This window comes from Myxocyprinus asiaticus, chromosome 10 (assembly GCF_019703515.2).
Source record: "Myxocyprinus asiaticus isolate MX2 ecotype Aquarium Trade chromosome 10, UBuf_Myxa_2, whole genome shotgun sequence".
Taxonomy (NCBI): domain Eukaryota; kingdom Metazoa; phylum Chordata; class Actinopteri; order Cypriniformes; family Catostomidae; genus Myxocyprinus; species Myxocyprinus asiaticus.
The window spans coordinates 3,901,406-3,923,040 of record NC_059353.1 but is presented as its reverse complement, the minus strand read 5'-3'; the positions used below and the strand labels follow the sequence as shown (position 1 = coordinate 3,923,040).

General features: G+C 36.7%; 1 protein-coding gene across 5 annotated transcripts in view; it reads right to left on the bottom strand.

The window, feature by feature from the left end:
* Window positions 1-2,953: 2,953 nt before the first annotated feature.
* The window catches only part of LOC127446819 (myosin light chain kinase, smooth muscle-like), a 165,320-nt gene continuing 146,638 nt past the window's right edge, over window positions 2,954-21,635 (bottom strand). For 3 of the 5 annotated variants that reach the window (XM_051708066.1, XM_051708067.1, XM_051708068.1), the window contains 9 exons: window positions 16,697-16,787; window positions 16,112-16,315; window positions 15,400-15,617; window positions 15,156-15,279; window positions 14,901-15,053; window positions 9,868-9,991; window positions 9,143-9,233; window positions 4,572-4,688; window positions 2,954-4,384 (listed from right to left, as the gene is read on the bottom strand). In XM_051708066.1, the coding sequence (XP_051564026.1) occupies window positions 4,155-4,384; window positions 4,572-4,688; window positions 9,143-9,233; window positions 9,868-9,991; window positions 14,901-15,053; window positions 15,156-15,279; window positions 15,400-15,617; window positions 16,112-16,315; window positions 16,697-16,787 (1,352 nt within the window). In that variant the 3' untranslated portion in view covers window positions 2,954-4,154. Of the gene's footprint in view, window positions 4,385-4,569; window positions 4,826-9,142; window positions 9,234-9,867; window positions 9,992-14,900; window positions 15,054-15,155; window positions 15,280-15,399; window positions 15,618-16,111; window positions 16,316-16,696; window positions 16,788-21,635 lie in introns of those variants that run through there. The other 2 variants (XM_051708069.1, XM_051708070.1) reach the window with 2 other exon arrangements.

Genomic DNA, 21,635 nt, shown 5'->3' with positions numbered 1-21,635 from the left:
AGTTCACATACTTTTTCTTTCCACTGTATCTAAACTCGGCAAAAAAAAAGAAACATCCCTTTTTCAGGACAATGTATTTTAAAGAATTGTGTAAAAATCCAAATAACTTTACAGATCTTTATTGTAAAGGGTTTAAACAATGTTTTCCATGCTTGTTCAATGAACCATAAACAATTAATGAACATGCACCTGTGGAATGGTCGTTAACACACTATCAGCTTACAATGGTAGGCAATTAAGGTCACAGTTAGGAAAACTTAGGCCATTAAAGAGACCTTTATACTGACACCAAAAGAAAGATGCCCAGGGTCCCTGCTTATCTGCGTGAACGTGCCTTAGGCATGCTGCATGGAGGTATGAGGACTGCAGATGTGGCCAGGGCAATAAATTGCAATGTCCGTACTGTGAGACGCCTAAGACAGCACTACAGGGAGACAGGAAGGACAGCTGATTGTCCTCACAGTGGCAGACCACGTGTAACAACACCTGCACAGGATCGGTACATCCGAATATCACACTTGCGGGACAGGTACAGGATGGCAACAACAACTGCCCAAATTACACCAGAAACGCACAATCCCTCCATCAGTGCTCAGACTGTCCGCAGTAGGCTGAGAGAGGCTGGACTGAGGGCTCATAGGCCTGTTGTAAGGCAGGACTTTACCAGACATCACCGGGGAAGACATCCTCCTCCCTCATGTGGTACCCTTCCTGCAGGCTCATCCTGATATGACCCTCCATCATGACAATGCCACCAGCCATACTGCTCGTTCTGTGCGTGATTTCCTGCAAGACAGGAATATCAGTGTTCTGCCATGGCCAGCGAAGAGCCCGGATCTCAATCCCATTGAGCACATCTGGGACCTGTTGGGTCGGAGGGTGAGGGCTAGGGCCATTCCCCCTAGAAATGTCCGGGAACTTGCAAGTGCCTTGGTGGAAGAGTGGGGTAACATCTCACAGCAAGAGCTGGCAAATCTGGTGCAGTCCATGAGGAGGAGATGCACTGCAGTACTTAATGCAGCTGGTGGCCACACCAGATACTGACTGTTACTTTTGATTTTGACCCCCCTTTGTTCAGGGACACATTATTCCATTTCTGTTAGTCACATGTCTGTGAAACTTGTTCAGTTTATGTTTTAGTTGTTGAATCTTTTTATGTTCATACAAATACTTACACGTTAAGATTGCTGAAAAAAATAAAAAAAGCAGTTGAACGTGAGGACATTTCTTTTTTTTGCTGAGTTTATATCTATATCTAAAGTGTCTGTCTGTCTGTCTGTCTCTCTCTGTCCATCTATCTAAAGTTTCTCTGTCTGTCTGTTCATCTATCCATCCTTCTATCTATCTTCAGATGAATGAACACTGTTTTGATGAGCAGATAATTTATGACTTTTTCAGTTATTGCTGTACAACAATTTTTTTTTAAAAATCATTTTATAAAGATTGCAGGGGTGGGTTTTCATTTGTGCCAATTACATAATTTAGAGGAGAGTATAACTAAGAATATTTACAGTATATTGACTCCAGAAATTGCCATGACTTCAAATATTGTATTAATTTTCATTAATTTCCACAACACAGTGGAGAATAGAGACACAGCCCTCTGGACCCTTATATTTCTAAGTGCACTAAAAGGAATGATAAAATGGCAATAAATAAGTCAGGAAGAATAAAATCTCTGTCGAGGGATCTCCAATTCACAGATGTTGCTAAATTTCTCTGTGAGCCAGCTGAAGCAGTGTTCTTTAACTCCATATGCACAATCACAAGAGTGTAGTGAGGGGCAGAACAGAATACAGAGATGACATTGTACTGTATGCGCCACAGTGATTGTTCTGTTTGTGTTGATAGTCTATTCTAGTCAGTAAAGCATTAAGAAAACTTAGTCAATTGGTATCTGGAATGCATTTTATTACACATACTCTCTATACTGCGCTAATGCAAGTGTTTTACAGTAGCCTACTACCATTGCTAAATGATTGTATTTCAGAACAAAAAGCTCTTCTGTACAATCCATAAGAAAATGTCTCTATTACAAGTAGACCAAGGCTGGTTGGCACCATTTTCATTCTTCATTGAATATCCTTGTTGAACAAATATTAGGATATCCTATCTATAGGTGCAATTGAAATCTTACATTTGAGTGATAATGTAACATGAAATATTATGTGACCTGCTCCATTATTTTGAGTCACTTTGACCTTTAGTTTAATGATTATATCTCTTCTTAGTGCATAAAAACCAAAAATCTGATTAATTTATAATATATATTTCATATATGTTTATGTTGAGCTTTTTAACATTGTTGAAGTTTTAATCTTTTAACTTCTTGAAAATATCAAAGAATGTGGGTCAAGAGGGCAATCGTTCAGGTGTTACATTTCTGTGACGGCATCCAATAATAATAATAATAAAAAAAAACATTGCCCTGTGCCAATCGACTGCAGTCTCCCTTAACTGTTGTGGACCCCTGAGAGAATGTATAGTGGTCATGATACAACAGCACCATCTAGTGAAGAATGTGAAGAGTAAACGTTTATTTGCCCCAGATGTGCTAGAGAGTGCAGTGTGGGCCAGGTTTTAATTTTTTTTTTTTTTTTATAAATATCTTGTCAAGAATGTACGAGACAAAAGGAGCTGTGATGATTCCATTTTTCAACCTTCACATTTCTATACTGTATAAATGAATATAAAGTGGCCTAATTGATCACAGTGAGTCACAGAGAAAGCAGCACATTTTGCAGGCATCATTTCAAAGAACAGGACACATTTGTCTGATACAGTTTACAGTACAAATTATGTTTTTGGTTCTGTGATTAACTAAAATTCAAAGAGAGACTAGTATTCAATTTTTTTTTTTAAAGGGGGAAAAAAAGGAGGCGAAAGTGCTTTGGAAATCTTACTTGGACAAACAAGAGCGCCGTTAAGTCATCTCATCCCAAACAATTTACAATTCGTTTGTGTTAAAAATTTATTCTTTAAAAGTGAAAAACTACATTTGTAGTATTCGCATTACCATGCAATCTGCACTTTATCAAACTGGTGGGTGATTCTCAAGAAACCTGCCAAAAAATGTCCAGATGCAATTTCGCTCCAATATCAAAAGAATCGAATCAATTAAATTTGACATATAGAAAAGCAAGCCTCTTTAGGGCTTTTACATTGCAACATTATTTTTGACACATTCCTCTCCCAATTGTCATTACTGTAACAGTTAAAATTGTCACTTTATTATCATTACCACAATGTAAAATTCTATATTATTAAAATTGCTGCATGCAAATTATTACTGCAATTAATTTGCCTATTTTAATTAAAGTCGCTGTACAACACAATCTTTTTTAATTTAATATAAAAACATCTGTTACGGTAATGAGAATCATCAATAAAAAAAATGGGAATAGTAAAACATCTGGATGCATTACGGTAATGAGAACTGGGGGTGGGTTGCTTAAGTGTACTGAAAATAATATCACAATGCAAAAAATCTTAATGGTCCCCAATGTAGCCTTCATTTTCTTTATACAAAATATAATTTTATATTTTTTTGTATCGATTTGGGGTTAAATGTGACCAGGACATGTCCTTAACTGTTTCGTGAGAATCACCCTGGTACATACTAAAAAAAAAAAAAAAAAAGTTAAAGACGTTAAAGAAATGTCATCTACAGACACTCCTGATAAAAAACAAAACAAAAAAAAACAAACAAAAAAATTAACATAGGTCTCCAAATATCTGTGAAGTGCTATAATGAAAGATGGTGAACAAGAGGAAATATCTCCAAACGAAAACACACAACCACACATGAGTTTACAGTGCTTAAATACAGACAGAAGGTGCTGCTTATTTCAGTCTCAGTCACACAAACACATGTGAGTTTAAACCTTGTTGTAGAGTAAAAATTAGACTCTTTTGTGAACCAATAGAAAGTGAGTAACAGTAAAGTGATAAACAGATATAATATCAGACTTGTATGCCTTCTGGCTGTTGCATTAATACAAAAAGAACACATTGGAAGTGCATTAAAATAAATGTAGCAAAAGGTGATACGAGGTCTCCATCATCCTCATCATCATTGTCATCATTCACAAGTCCAAAAAGAGAGTGAGAATAAAAGCACCAGGTGAAAGAGAGAGACATATGAAGAGATAGTCTTATTCCTCCTCCTCTTCTTCTCCCATCACCTCGACGATGAGTTCGGCAGTGCAGGTGGTCTCCCCGACACTGTTCATGGCTTTGCAGGTGTACTTTGCATCATCGTCGCCACTGACCTCAGAAATGACCAGACTGCAATTTCCATCCTCATCATAGTCGATCTGAAAATGACGGGTCTCTTTAATCGGCTGTTCGTCCTTGTACCACACGACCTCTGGGTCAGGATAACCTGAAGGTAAACAATTCCACAAATGTGTGTACTAATTAAAATGTATGAATAACTTGACATGAAATGTGTATATAGAAAAACCTAAAAACTTCAAGGTGAATTTTCTGGCAATTTCTGCACCACCAGTGTCACCAAATGTCATTTTATCAGTGTTGAGAAAACCAGCACTGTAGCGGTGTCATTTTACCTTCAATTTTGCAGTCGAATCGAGCAGCGCTGCCCTCCACCACCTCAACGTCTTTAATAACGGAGGTGAACGTGGGTTTCATTAAAATCTTCGCTTCAGCAGAAAATGGTATATCCTCTTTAAAACAGACAACAAACAGCAATATATTGATCAATGCCACAAACTGTGGTCACCTTGAAGGAAAGGTTCACCCATAAATTAAAATTCTGTAATTATTTACTCACCCTTATGTCATTCAAAACCTGCATGATTTTCTTCCATGAAAAACAAAACGACATGTTAAGCAGAATGTCTGAGTAACAGCACCAGTCTGTTCCTCACAAAGTTATCGTATAGCTTCAGAAAACTTTGTATATAGTGCATGAGTAATATGGACTACGTTTATGGTGATTTTTGCCCTTTTTGGAGCTTTGGTTACTGTATGATTTCACTGAATGGAAAAGAGCAGCAAGAACATTCTTAAAAAAAAATTCTCCTTTTGTGTTCAACAGAAGTAATTCATTCAGGTTTGGGACAAAGTAAATGATGAGAGAATTTTCATTGTTGGGTTGAACTGTTCCTTTAGGTCTAGTGAAGTGCCTACCTTAACCCTGTAAAGCCTAACAATATGAAAGAATTGTCAGAAAATTATAATTTTTTGGCAAACAGTTTTTAGTACCATTAGACATTAGTAAAAAAAAAAAAAAAAAAAGTTTGCACATGTTCATATTTGATACATTAGGCTTTAAAGGTTATTATCCTCCTGAGGCCCAGCAATTCATTTTCTGTGTTGGACATTTGTTATTGAAGTTTTTCTTAGCCCATACATGTATTATCAGAGGACTCCCTGAGCTTTTCAGAGATACCAAATGTTTGAGTGTTTGACCATGACCACTTCCTCTCCTTGGTCTATAAATATGGATTGAAATGTATCAGTTCAATTTAGCACATCAAATACAATATTAATAAAATATTCATTTTTCAATAAAAATTTTTTATCATATGTATTTTATGCACCAAACACTATATTGACATTTTAAAAAAGGAAAACTGAAAAACTTTTTTCGCTGGGTCTCAGAAAGTAATAAGATGACATCATAATAGCTTGTAATGTAAAATGAGATATTTATAATGAGAGCAGACTGCATATATGAAAATACACAGAAACATTATTTCACACTTCAAATATATCTTATAAAAAGTATGTCAGAAAAGTTGAGATTTTTCTTTGTGTGGTGGGCATGGATGGAACGTAATGGTGATTGAGATATATACCTCAAAAGCCTGTTGTATCATATTTGATACATGGATTTCAAAGGGGGTTTTTCAATAAAATAATATACAAAATTTTAACCAAGCACAAGTTGCTTATATTCAGCAAATACTTATTTTAAAATATAATTAACAATATAATCATTACTGTCACTTTCACATCAACGAGTTCATGCAATATAAAAGTGGACATTTTTGGAAATGTGTAAAAATATTTTTCCATCAAGAAATGCCCGGAAACGTCCAACAGGTGGCAGCAGACAACTAATACAACAGAATGTTTGGCAATTTTTGATGATGAGGCACAGGCTTTAGAAAATTGCATATCAAATTTGATACAGGTGACGTTATAGGGTTAATAACATTAAATAATTTGTATTTACATGTAATGAATTTATTAACACCTTAGCTTTCAACCTCACTTTTAGATGTGTGTAAATTAATGACTTACATTCTAGATTGAGCTGTCTTTTTCAGTGTGACTGTTTACTGACTGCATAAAAGCTAAACCCTATTATGATGTACATATGATATTTGATACATGATTTTCTAAAGATTCTACATCATCAACATGATCAATCCTTTGCTGAAAAACCTGTTGTATGCAGTGTAGGGGTGTAACGATTCACTCCTCTCACGTTTCGGTTTCCGATACTGAATTCACAATTCGGTTCGGCTCACAATACTTTAAACAAAGCCTGAATCAAGACTGAATGTTTTTATTACTTTTAAAACAGAAAACAGTTCCTTTTCTTTGAAATTTAACTAAAAATATTGTTCATTAAAGTGCATAATGTTCCATCAGATATGTACTGGGCTTAAAAATCAGCCCACAACAGGGCAATGGTGACACCAGAATAGAAATATTCTTAATTCTGCTTGGCTGAAAATACAGAATTATGTTAGATACAAATGCTTACACACCGTCACTGATTACATACATTTAAAATATTGTAAATTAATATTTTATTTTCCTAGAATAGTATCATCACCGATTACATAAAAATTATTTTCTAAAAAATACATTTTAAATGGAAGTGTGCGTATAATGTAGGCTCTACTTAAATTTACTGATGAAATCAAATCAGACATAATATTTGACATTAGAATTATATTCTATAAATCAATTATAAAATTATATAAATTATAAACCGCTGTTAATTAATTTTCTCTTGCGCAGTGCAGATGCACTCATGCTTAAAGCGGACATTTGATCCCTCGTACAGAAAAGGCACATCTCTCCCTGTATTACTTTCGCTTACTGTACACGGTGAGAGGAAACCATCTAAAATGCAAAAGGTTGCAATTATTATTGTGCTTTCATGGACGTTACATTTTAAATCATATAGATTGTTTACCTAGACGATCGTGTGTGCTTCTGTCAGAATGAAACGCGTGTGCAGCTCAGTCTGAGCAGTCTGCTGTGATCGCAAAGTGTATCAATATGATCTCTTCCCAGATGTTAACCCCTTATATACGGGTGCATTTCTGGGCTGCCGTTGGAAATTTTTGACACTCAAATTTAAAAGCTCACCACATACTGTGGACTAATTAAAAAATTTGGTCACATTTTTCAGAGAACCCCCCAAATAAAATCTCAAATTATTCATAAACAATATTGTGTGTTTATAATCTTATGATAAACAAATGTAGGTGGCACTCTAGCATTTTAGCCCTTTAGCCCAGATGTGCTCATCCATAGACGTTCAGTCTAATTTTCAGTTCAAGCACCACCCTTCATAGTTTCATTTGAACATCTTGGCCTCTGAGTGGACTAGAAGCTCAATCTGGGTGTCATTAGAAAATTGAGATCTGCCTCTTTGTAATGATATATAATTTTATAATCATTAGTCGAAAACATATTTTCTGATGATTTGTTTAGCATGCTTTTCCTTTTGGATGGCATATTTTTTCTGGACATCTATGATATAACATTGGATTATTCAGCCAAGCAAGCTCACAGACATGAAAACAATGGCTCATCTTTTAGAAAACTCCCTAAAGTAGATATGACGTTTTTGGCTACTTGGGGCTTACAGCAGCAGTGCATAAGAGTGGTAACTTTGGTATTAGGGCAACAAAATTAACTTTGCAGTCACATTTGTGAGAATGAGAGCTTTCATTTGATATATGACTTGTCCAATAAGGTGATATGTGAAGGACTTTTATTTTCATATAAATATTTATACCCCATTTCCTCTATGGGGCGCTAATTTTCAACAAATGTTTTTAAGCCTTTTGTTATTTTATGTAACAAATGCAGAAGTGATGGTTATATCTGAAAAGTTCAGATTCTAAGCTTTTAAATGATACCTCATATGCCTGACTTATGTATATAGGGACTTTAACATTTTATGCTTAAACTTTTTCTGCGATATAGCGCACCCCTACAGAGTTTAAGGGGTTTTAATTATAATAGCAGTAAACTTGAATCGCGTTAGAGAGCAAATAAAAAGTCAGCGGCCTATCTGAATCATCATGGTAAATGAGAGATGGAGATTTGTGCTACTTTAATTACCATATTGATTGAATATGCAATGTCCATAACACATTATGGTTATTTAGACAATTGATGCATCATGTATCATACCTGACTGACTATGCCCTCTGTTGTTGATTGTTGATTTATTTTTTTAAACCCACCATGCAAACGGTCAAATTTGTGGCACGTTTACACCCCTAATGCAATGTACTACATATGAATGCATAATGACATGCTTCAATGTAGCCGCAGTGTTTCAGGGCAATCCTCGCTGCACATTCAAAAGCGCAGAACTGCAAGATAAAGATAGCGGGTACACGTCTAGTTCACGACATCAAGCAGTTCAAAACTTTTTTACTGCAACTATTTAAGCAGTGTCAGACAGAATCAACAAAAGACTTAAATCTCTCCAAAGTACCTCAGAAATACGGGAACATTACTCGCAGCAGAGGATTTAAGATCCGACAGTGATCGTCTTGAAATGTACTGTTGATGCAGTGCTTTGATTGCTGTAACAGCAGCGGGGCATAAACAGACTAAACTTCTTGCAGAAGATATGACTGTGCTCAATATTATTTACTGTTAAGCACAGCAAGTTATATTCATGCAAAAATGTCTCAAAGAAGTTGCGTCTCAATTAATTTGAGAAATGTGTTTTCTATTAAAACCAGCACCACAAAAAATATTAATGTTAGTAGTCGACCCCACTAATCGACTAGTCAGTTTTTGGACAACTAGTCGATTAGTCGAACACCCTAGCACATCCCTAGCTGAGACACCACTAGGCTTTTATTTAAGGGGTGGAGAGGGCAGAAAAAAAAAGTTATTGCCATGGTACCTTCAGTGGGTGAGCCCTTTTTGGCATGAACGCCCGCCATCAATGCCATGTTAGAGAGTCGCCCAATAGCTCTTACAGCATGGCCTGTTTTCTGGAGAAGACATCACAAAACTTTAAGTTTATCAGTGTAACACATCAGTATAACCTAACCAGGGGTTTAAAACTAAATATGGCTTTTCACACTACGCTTAACACTGGGATATAGTCTTTTTAAACATAACTTTTAACTCTGGGTAAATACACTTTTCACACATGCAGTTTTGAAAGGAGTTAGCATAACCAACCCTGGGTTATGAAACCCTGGTCCAGAGCAGTCATACCCGCTTTGCAGTGCCAAAACATTGTGAAACATGAAACAAGACAACCAAGGATGGATTAACAAAATAAAAGGATGTTTAATAATGTTCTTTTTAATATGAGTACCATCCCTGAAAGTGGTGTTATCTAGAAAGTTTGCTTAATGCAAAAAAAAAACCTTTCATCTTTCGTTTCATGAAAAATATTAGAACAAAATAATAACTTTATTAACAGGTTACCAGTATTTCATAAAAACATTTTCACTTGGAACAATTAAAAGGTATTTTGTTGCTATTTTATATTATGCTCTGCAAAATAATTGTTCATTTTCAGTAGTGCCTTTGCTTATTTTGATCAGTTTTAGAAAAAGCAGTAAAGAAAACATTTTCTATTACATAATGGTCATCCTAGAGTGCCGAGATCCTAACCTGCCATTTTCTTCTTAGTATATACTTCTTCATCCTCTCTTTAGAAAGCTTCTTGGCCTCCATGTTTGTAGTATCCTGTTTGAGCCAGGGGTGTTGATAACACTGATCACAGGTCAGTCGTGCCCTGCACACAAACAATCAGCTACACATTAAAAAATATATTATGGCCCGAGTACAATTCGTAATATTGAAGACCGGGGGGCAGTTGTACCATTTTTTCTATTTACTTTCATAACTTACTACCTACTACAAATATATAAACACCGATCAGCCACAACATTAAAACCACCTGCCTAATATTGTGTAGGTCCCCCTCATACCGCCAAAACAGCGCCAACCCACATCTCAGAATAGCATTCTGAGATGATAGTCTTCTCACCACAATTGTACAGAGCGGTTATCCGAGTTAACGTAGACTTTGTCAGTTCAAACCAGTCTGACCATTCTCTGTTGACCTCTCTCATCAACAAGGCATTTCTGTCCACAGAACTGCTACTCACTGGATGTTTTCAGTTTTTCGCACCATTCCGAGTAAATTCAAGAGACTTGTGCGTGAAAATCCCAAGAGATCAGCAGTTACAGAAATACTCAAACCAGCCCGTCTGGCACCAACAATCATGTCACAGTCCAAATCACTGAGATCACATTTTTCCCCATTCTGATGGTTGATGTGAACATTCACTGAAGCTCCTGACCCGTATCCGCATGATTTTATGCACTGCACTGTTGCCACATGATTGGCTGATTAGATAATCGCATGGATGATTGTTGGTGCCAGACGGGCTGGTTTGAGTATTTCTGTAACTGCTGATCTCCTGGGATTTTCACACACAACAGTCTCTAGAATTTACTCAGAATGGTGCCAAAAACAAAAAACATCCAGTGAGTGGCAGTTCTGCAGATGGAAACGCCTTGTTGATGAGAGAGGTCAACAGAGAATGGCCAGACTGTTTCAAACTGACTAAAAGTCTTCAGTAACAGCTCAGAATGCTATTCTGAGATGCGGATCGGTGCTGTTTTGGCAGCACGAGGAGGACCTACACAAAATTAGGCAGGTAGTTTTAATGTTGTGACTGATCTGTGTATACACACACATGCGTTTTATTAGGAACACCTGTACACCTACATATTCATGCAATTATCTAATCAGTCAATCGTGTGGCAGCAGTGCAATGCATAAAATCATGCAGATATGCATCAGGAGCTTCAGTTAATGTTCACATCAACCATCAGAATGGGGGGAAAAAATGTGATCTCAGTGATTTCAACTGTGGCATGATGTTTGGTGCCAGACAGGCTGGTTTGAGTATTTCTGTAACTCTGATCTTCTGGGATTTTCACACACAACAGTCTATAGAATTTATTTACAATGGTGCCAAAAATAAAAAAAAATCATCCAGTGAGTGGCAGTTCTTAGGACGGATATGCCTTGTTGATGAGAGGTCAACGGAGAATGGCCAGACTGGTTCCAGCTGACAGAAAGGCTACGGTAACTCAGATAACCACTCTGTACAATGGGCACTTTATTAGAACCATATTGTTCTTAATAAAGTGTTCAGTGAGTGTATATATACACATATATACAATGTCAGATCTAGAAGTAATTATTATATCCCAAAAGAATCTTGTCACAAAAACCTCCCTGCAATGTTCTGGGAACATTAGTTTATGGTTATATATATATAAAAAAAGAAAAAGAACATAAATACAACCTAAATACAACCATACGCTATTGTTAGGGGAATGCTCTGTGTTTTCTAAGTCTGACTGGTTTTCAGCATCATAAACGCCACGTTTTTAGGACAATGTGTCAAGTTAAATGTAGTTGAAACTTAAATCTTGTCTTGAAACCCTGTGCATTCGGTTGTGCTTTGTCCAGCTAACAAGAACGCTGACAAGACAGCTGAAAAGCTGCGCAAGGGCCTGGAAAATAGGTCCTGTGTGACCGGCTCTTATTCAGGAGCTGCCTGTGAGCTTTGAGGCACCTAGATCGCAAGCAGGTATAGCTGCAGGCCGGATTTCTCCAAGTGGGGGCGTGGTTATTCCAAAAGGGGGTTGCGGCCACCAACTCCAATAGGGTGCATCACTTCCACACACACAGTTATGGTTAGGGGCTCCCTGTATCTTTGCTGGCATTTTGAAGCTTACGCCCCTTTTTGGAGCTCTGCCTGCAACTCACAGATCGGCCTCTGCTGACGCAACTTGGAAACACACAAAAAGCTGCTTTTTTCACCATCGGACTGAACAGATCTGAGCACGGTGAGGCACAGTAGCATTTCCACTTGAGCACGGTAGAGCATGGCACGATTACAAACCATTCTCGGCAGGGTAAGCTAACTGTGCTCAAACATGCTCATAGAATGGCTTTAGTATGTGGCGACTCGGGTTGTCAATTTGCCATCGCCTAGGTAATGCATTTGTTTCTGGGTAGCTGGCAAAGTTAATATAATATACATGGGGAAAAATTTAATAAAAAAAAAATAGTGATGTTTGGTGCATCTTCATGATTTTATGACTAACTAGCAACACTTTTTCTTCAGGGAGGTAGATTATGCTAGCTAGCTCATTAAAACTCATACTATATCATAATATTACTTGTATTTGTCAATAAATGTCCTTTTTAGTTAATCTGGGCACTTTTACCTTTCTGTGTGCTCATGTCCAGAGTCATGCACAACCCCTCAGCAAATGATGGTAAACCTCTCGCCTTTTTTTTGTTTGCTTCATGGGACATGTCTTCCCTGTGCTTTTGCAGAGTAAAAACCAGTGAAAACTCAATAGTGCACTTGCTCCAATGCTTACCTCTCAAGCCGTTGCCAACTGATGCTTTTGTTATGTAATCAAGCACTACAAGGGAAAGAAACAGTGACTGTGCCAACTTGCCCTGAGCAGAATGGCACCATTTCACAAAGAGAACCATTTAGCCCTAATTTACATACACTTCAAGCTTGTATTGGTAGGAAAATATGTACTTTAATTACAGAATTTATGTATGAGTCAGGGGGCTTGATTAATTGCATACATTTTTTGAACATGAATTTTTTTTATATAATTAAATCAGATTGAGTTAATGCATTAAAATTGATGGTCCTAGTTTAAAGCCAAAGTCCCAGTGAAACCAGAGATTATTTAGCAGAGATGGGTCACTTCTATTAAAATGAATGGGAGAAACTGGAATGCCCAATGGTCAACGGATGTAGAAAGTCCCGCCTTACAGGTAAAAGAGAATAACCTTTTAGATACAGACATCGCCTGTCAATCAACTCGAGAACGCACATGCGCATTAGCTATACAAGTTGGGAAAATTTTGTTTTTTAGCGTAATCTGAGGTAAAGCAGCACAATTTATGATTCCAGCGATGTCGGATTTTATTGCTGATTTGAAATATGTTCTTTGATCGTAATCTTGACCAACCATTTTGGAGATTACAGTCTTTCCACATTCAAGTACTGTATATACTAGGTGCTGCACATTCATGTCTGGAAATAGCTTCCCAGGAGTGTTCCAAAGATGGCAGCCAGTGGACTGACTTGCTAGAAAGACTTTGGTGAAACTTACATTATAACGATTTGAAATTAGTTCAATCATTTCTACTAAAATATATCGATCAACTGATATGTGAAGCACAGTCTTCAAACATATACTTTAAAAATCGTTAAAGTACAAAACCGTACCTTTTAACCCTTTAAGCTCGAATGGGGCCAGCGGGCCCACAAGGAAAAAAAAAAAAGTCAAAATATTAACAACTACAGTCCTGACCAACACAAACTAGTTATCGTATGAAAGCTTAACTCTACTTTACAATGCATGTAGGCATTATGACCAAGACTGGACAAGTGCTTTGAAATTTGCAGACAAAGTGTTCCGTTTTGATCATTTATAAAAAACAATTCACTGTATATTACTGCAATCAGTAAAAACATCAAACTGATCAAATAGCCATGTGTCACATGTTGTTGGAAAGCTCTAGAGTAGAAGACAACCAGCAGAATTGTTTTACTTACAGACAAAAATATAGTGAGTAACAGTTAAGTATGTCTTTGACAATCATGTTGGTGTAGCTTATATGCCACATATTCACTTAACTTCACGAAACATACACAGAACATATATCATATTGTTTAGAGGAGGTGATTATCTTTCAAACGAGCCCACACACAAGGTAATCGGATGCATTGATCATTAGATATTCAACATGAAGCACAATGTTAGATATGGCCACCAGGAGATGGCGCCAAGTAAATGACGCAGATTCAATGATGCAGAATCATTGAGTCAATAGGCACTCATTCTGTGAAATCTCATTACTAAAATCATGTCTGCATACTATGCAAACCTTAAGTCATTGTTGTGCTTGCATGTGTAATTAGTTCTTATTTACAATTATGTTTTATTTGTTTGGAGAGGCTTTTAGACGCATGGAGACGTTTTTGGACACTATGAAATTATTTTTGAAAGGCTATAACTTTTGAATGCTTTTTCGTTTTTTGGAGCCACCTTATTTACATCCAGAGATATATCATGTCAAATAAGAAAAATAAGCAAAAAGTAAATTTTTGGCTCAACTGATTGTGACAGTTTCTTAGTATGAGAGTCTCAGAATTTAACAATCTATTTCATTACAAAAATGTAAACGTTTTCTTTACAATGATAAACATTTGACCCTCTTTTTTTCTTGAGCTACAAGACTTTAATATTGGGTATGCCACTGAAACAGGAAATCTATAAAAATACCTTCAGAGCTTAAGTTTGAAAAAAGGTACTGCACAGGTAAATTTTTATGTAAACGTAAATGTACCTTTAAAGGTACATAATAGGTCTAAACAATTATGTAACAATCCACAGCCAAACTGTTTATTTCACTAAGCAAAGACACTGATCTATGCAAGTGTGTCAAATAACAGCCCCGATCTGTTAATTACACCCAGACTGCTGAGAGACAGAGCTGTGAACCAAATAAACTACTGTGAAACCAAGACAAATAAAATGTACCTCCAACACAGAAGTGCAGAACTGTTGAGATATGCACTCACTTCATGTCTTTCTTCAGCAGGTTACTAATAAAGTCTTTGGCCTCGTCTGAGATCTCATCAAACGCTTCGTCTTCAAAGTCCCACGTCGCTGATGTGACGTTAGACAGTGTCTCATTGTCATTATCACCCATAAATGGAGACAAACCACTGACACTAAAGTAAAAGAGGCGATGAAGGAAAAAAATAAGCAGAATAACTTACACTCATGAAGCAAAAGATGATTTCAAAGCTCTTTCAGAATCACTGTGTGCTCACAGTATGTAGCAGATGACTCCTATACTCCACATGTCTGTAGCGTAACTGATGGCTTCATAATTAATCACCTCTGGAGCCACAAACTCTGGTGTGCCGAACAACACTTTCAAAGATCCTACACTCTCTATAGTCATACGAGAGACAAAACAATTCATCATTTACTATGAAAGTATTCCGTATGAGCAGTTAATAGTGATGCTTGCCTTAGCAATAAAGCTATATAGAAAGACAGCTTTAAACTGACCCAGTCTGCGTGCCAGACCAAAGTCGATGAGCTTGATTTTGCTGCCGGTTTTATTGACACACATGATGTTCTCAGGTTTGAGGTCCAGATGGACGATGCCTTTCTTATGAATGAAATTAACTCCATCCACGATCTGCAGCATGTACTTGATCACCTCTCTCTCTGTCAGCTCAAAATCTTCATCGATGATCCGGTCAAAGAGTTCTCCTCCTGAGATCCTGAAGAACACATTACACCAACATTCAGCTAACACAAGAGACACATTCTGGACATTTCTTCTTGCAGTTCACATCTCTTTGACTGATCTACTGGATGGTGTTTTAAGAGTGTTAGATGATCAAGTCACTGGCAGCCACTAAGATAATCTGCCATTTTAATCGTGATTTGTGTGAAAGTGAATAAAAGTAATTGTTGTTGTAGTGCCTCTAGTGTTTTGCAGACATGGCTCCAAATCGCTATTGAAGATATAGGGAGCCCCTAACCTAAACTTTCCCGAACCATGAGTGGAAGTGACACCCCTTTTTGGAGTTGGCACAACCCCCTTTTGGAGTAACCCCTCCGTCTTTGAGATTCCACCCCCATTTGGAGGTCTACGGCCTGCAGCTATACCTACTTCATGTACAACAATCCACGTAAAAATCATTTTACAAAAATGTATGTATAGTAATGTGATTCTATGAGAATAGATTGCCTAAAACTCATATAAACTTACATTTCCAGCACCATAACAATGTCAGTTTTTCCCTCAAAAGCATCAACGCACTGCACAAGCTTCTGGTGATGAAGATCATTCATGATTGCGATTTCTTGTCTGACATTTTCTCTCTCTTTGGCAGAATACGCTTTTATGAATTTCCCAGCCCAGACCTTTTTCGTGGACTTCTCGATGAGTTTAAAAACAGTCCCAAATTTCCCTCTGAAACAGAGAAATTCAATAAAAAAGCCTTAGGATTAAATTATTGAGAATTCCAGAACACCACACAAACCTTGAGCTGGTAATGTTGGGTGCAGAGTTGAATAAGGAATCATTTAGGTATTTTCATGATGAGTTCTTCATGGGACACACATCCATCACACAAGTCTATACATCTAAAATACATATCTTTACTGTTCTTTAACAACACTGATTTTAACAGAAGTTCACTAATAAGAACCAAAGCATAACTATATGTTATTAAACAAGATTAGTAAATGATGTAAAAGTGTTCATGTTAAGTTAATGTTAACTAATGTTAACAAAAGAATGGAACTAAAGTGTTACCCCACCAAATTGATCTTATGTTATATCTAAACTTACGTGCCCAATCGGTCTTCCACATCATACAGGTCCTTGACCTTCACATCTGACCTGATCATCACACTTCTGTAGTCTGGTTCCTTCTCTGATTCTGAGGTCAGAGGGGACAAAATGTATTTGGGTTATCACTATCATCACTAACATTACAATATTTAAGAAATGGTGCTGGTTGCAATCTTGAAATGAATTTCATACTTAGGTGTTTTTTCTACATTGGGCAAGGGTTTGAGTTCACATTAAAACTGATTTGGAAAATTTTAAAACACATTTTTGGTACTTTTCAAATGAATCTTGTTTAGTTTTTACTGCCCCAGACTTTCAATATTAAACTATCAAAATCCAGTATAAATATACAAATTACTACACGTTTAAACTATAATAATCTAAAAGAATGAAAAACCATTTCAAGGTTACACTGTAAAAAAAAATCCAACTTCCATTTTGTCAGACAAACTATTTTAAAAGTTGGCTGAACTACCTAATGTAGAAAATGTTGAAATTACTTAAAAATGATAAAGGTTAACTTTTAAGCCATTCAGTACAGTGAACTTAAACATTTAAACAGCGAGAACATACAATGTAAGGTTCGGTGTTGAAGGTAGGACTTACAGGCTTTTGAGCATGCTCAGCTTGATCACTGAGGAAGCCATTTGTGGCAGAATAATTCCCCTTGCGTATCATAAATATCGTTAAGTAATATTTTTGTCAGAATGTTTGATTGCTCTATTAACCTTACTAATTGACAGGATAATGCACAATAACTACATTAATTGCCCATTATTCAATTTTCTGTGGAAAGTTCGTAAACTTCTGGGAAGTTTACTGCTGTTAAGGATCTTCTCCAGTCATGAACATGTCCTAATAAATTCATGGCTCAAACAAATCTGGGAACCTTGTTAGGATAAGCACTATTTATTTCATATTGTTGTATCGGCAACTGAGCATGCCCACTGGATAAGCAATTTGTCTAGAGGAAATACCCATAATCCCTTACGCTTGAATTTATGCGTGTTTGGTCAAAGCAAGGTTACACAAGGACATGTGACTGTGGCTTGGAATAAATAGATATTTTTTGCTCTATTTAGTGTTTTAAATTATGTTTTACTGTAAAAAGTGTTTTTGTTAGAAGTCACCATCAGGGTGATTAGTGTTCACTTTGAGGTTTCTTTTTGTAAGTTTAAGTGGTGATCACTTTCACTGATTTTTTAAGTCATCCCAACTAATTGGTAGGTTGGTGGGTCTGACTCATGAACTTTAGTGGTAATGGAAGTAATTGTCCTAAACACCATTTTCTAAACCAGGAACACTATATTTTTCTCAGCTAAACGTAAAAATGCAAGCTTGTTCAACGTAGGTATATGTGTAGATATCACTGTTATTTCTGCATTTGTTGAACTTAACTTTTTTTTATTTATTTTTTTTTACTACTTTTAGTTCTCAACTTTTGATTTTTAACAGTGCGGGTGAAAATGATTTCTTTAAATTTCTTAAATTACAACAATCCCACAGTTTTTGATGCAGTGGCGTATTCTCCGAGGAGGCAAGGAAGGCAGTGCATCCTCAGAAAATTCAGGTGAGGAAAAATAATTAACTGCACAAATTAAACAATAATTACTAAATTTGAGCTGATATGTGTACAGCAGTCATATTTCTAAAATTACACTGTCCAACAGCGACACCAGCGGATAAAGTTTCAGGAGGTGGCAGCGCCTCTCTTGCCTCCCTTCAGCTCATTGATCGATCTCATTGAGCTTATAAAGCGTGGCATAAATGAGAGTGTGGTAACTGTGGAATATAGGCAAAAAGTTACATGAGGCAACGTCTCCACTTTGATTCTATTGGTCATTACCCTGTCATACATTCAGCAATGCGATAATACCTATTCATGCTTGCAGTGAATCTGCAAGGTGGAGTTAATTCAAATGTAATATTTTCCAATGAACAACAGTAGCTTTTCTTCAGAAATAGTTTTTATTGCACATGTGATGTAGCCCTTTTCTGCAAAAAAGCCCCTAAGCACACGCTGACATGATGTTTTTATCCAGATTCAGGAGGGTCAGAGTGGGATTTCTATAGTGAGCGCACACAATTTTGCAATCCTGCACGGGAGAGGGGCTGTACAGCTGTGCTTCTCAAACTGTGGTCACGTACCTGCGTTGATATCCATCGCTAACATTTTTTTTTGTTTTCACAATGCATGTAGAAATTAATATTGAAGTCCTGCATTGTTAGTCATGTTTAAACGTTTTAAGTACAAGATAGCACAAGTTAGTTATTTTTGTGTGTTTTGGTGTGAGAAGAGACAGCAGAGTGATACATAAAATACTTAACCCCTGTATGACCTGTCTGATATCAGGTAATCCATGGATGTGCAGTTGTTAGACAAATATCAGACTGCTGGATGGCGCAGTTGACCAATCAGAATCGATATTCCAGAGAGCGGTGTAATAAATGTGTTTAAAATATACTGTGGTATATGGGTGGGCGATATGACCAAAACCTTATATAAATGTTATGAGTAATTTTATATCACGATACCGATATCACGAAGTTAACTTTTTTTTTAATCAATACAAATTGGTTTATACTGTCTATAACCATATTATAATGTCTTTTGAATAATCCAGTCAGTGAATACTTGATAAATGAAAACTACTTGCTCTTTTATAATTGGTTCTTTATTTAGAATTTGATTCAACTAGTATTCTTATTAAATTTCATCAAGAAACTCAACATCTTCTCAATGCAATGCAACAAAGGAAATAACACGAGTAACAAAATATCCAACGAAAGTGAACACTTCATTAGGCTCTCAATAAATTAAGTAATCTCTATAGAGAATATATGAATATTTTAAGGCAGGCATGGCTGGTTTGTTTCCTAATATCTAACATCATTCAAACAGAATTGTATAAAGGGTGATGTGTAGTTTAAAAAACCAGCATGACACATTGTTGTAGCCGTTTTCTTTGTCAGTTGTGGGAGTGGATTTTTAATCCCCTTTGTTTTACCCATTTTCTATCATAAACCATATATTTTGACATATATATATATATATATATATATCTTTAATCAATGAACTTTCACATCCAGTATATATATATATATATATAATTTTACACACACACACACACACACACACACACACACACACACACACACACACACACGTGTGCTCAAAAGTTTGCATACCCTTGGAGAATTGGTAATATATGTACCATTTTTAAAGAAAACAAGAGTGAGCAGGCAAAACACATTTCTTTTATTTCTTATGGGATTCATATTCAACTGTAGGTTATAACAGAATTGCACAATCATAAAACAAAACATGGCAACAAAGAAAAAAATGAAATGACCCCTGTTCAAAAGTCTGCATACCCTTAGTTCTTAATACTGTGTATTGCCCCCTTTAGCATCAATGACAGCGTGCAGTCTTTTGTAATAGTTGTCCAAATTCTTGCAGGTGGTATAGCTGCCCATTCGTCTTGGGAAAATGCCTCCAGGTCATGCAAAGTCTTCCCAGAGTGGCTTGATGATATTAAGGTCAGGAGACTGTGATGGCCACTCTAGAATCTTCACCTTTTTCTGCTGTAACCACTGGAGGGTCAGCTTGGCCTTGTGCTTAGGTTCATTGTCGTGCTGGAAAGTCCAAGAGCGTCCCATGCGCAGCTTTCGTGCAGAAGAATGCAAATTGTCTGCCAGTATTTTCTGATAACATGCAGCATTCATCTTGCCATCAATTTTCACAAGATTCCCCGTGCCTTCAGAGCTCACACCCCCCCCAAAACATTGAGTCACCACCACGCTTCACAGTATGGATGGTATTCTTTTCACTATAGGCCTTGTTGACCCTTCTCCAAACATAGCGCTTATGGTTGTGACCATAAAGCTCCATTTTGGTCTCGTCAATCCAAATTACAGTGTGCCAGAAGCTGTGAAGCGTGTCAAGGTGTTGTCGGGCATATTGTAACCGGGCTTTTTTGTGGCACTGGCGCAGTAAAAGCTTCTTACTGGCAACTCGACCATGCAGCTCATTTTTGTTCAAGTATCATCGTATTGTGCTCCTTGAAACAACCACACCGTCTTTTTCCAGAGCAGCCTGTATTTCTCCTGAGGTTACCTGTGGGTTTTTCTTTGTATCCTGAACAATTCTTCTGGCAGTTGTGGCTGAAATCTTTCTTGGTCTACCTGACCTTGGTCTGGTATCAAGAGATCCCTGAATTTTTCACTTCTTAAGTAATTGAACAGTACTGACTGGAATTTGGATATCTTTTTATATCCTTTTCCATCTTTATAAAGTTCCATTACCTTGTTATGCAGGTCTTTTGACAGTTCTTTTCTGCTCCCCATGGCTCAGTATCTAGCCTGCTCAGTGCATCCACGTGAGAGCTAACAAACTCATTGACTATTTATACACACACTAATTGCAATTTAAAAAGCCACAGGTTTGGGAAATTAACCTTTAATTGCCATTTAAACCTGTGTGTCACCTTGTGTGTCTGTAACAAGGCCAAACATTCAAGGGTATGGAAACTTTTGATCAGGGCCATTTGGGTGATTTCTGTTATCATTATGATTTAGAAAGGAGCTAAACAACTATGTGATAATAAATGGCTTCATATGATCACTATCCTTAAATAAAAGACAGTTTTTTGCATGATCAGTCATATTTTCAAAATCAATACCAAACTTTCACAATTTCTGCCAGGGTATGCAAAATTTTGTGCAGAACTGTATATATATAGATTCAATAATCATCACTAAATCAAATATCATTTAATCCTTTGATTCACTCTTTATCCTGTAATATCTTGTATAGCTTAAATATTCCTTAAACTCAGCAAAAAAAAAAATAAAAAAAAATAAGTCCTCTCACTTTCAACTGCTTTTTTTTTCAGCAATCTTAACATGTAAATATTTGTATGAACAAAAAGATTCA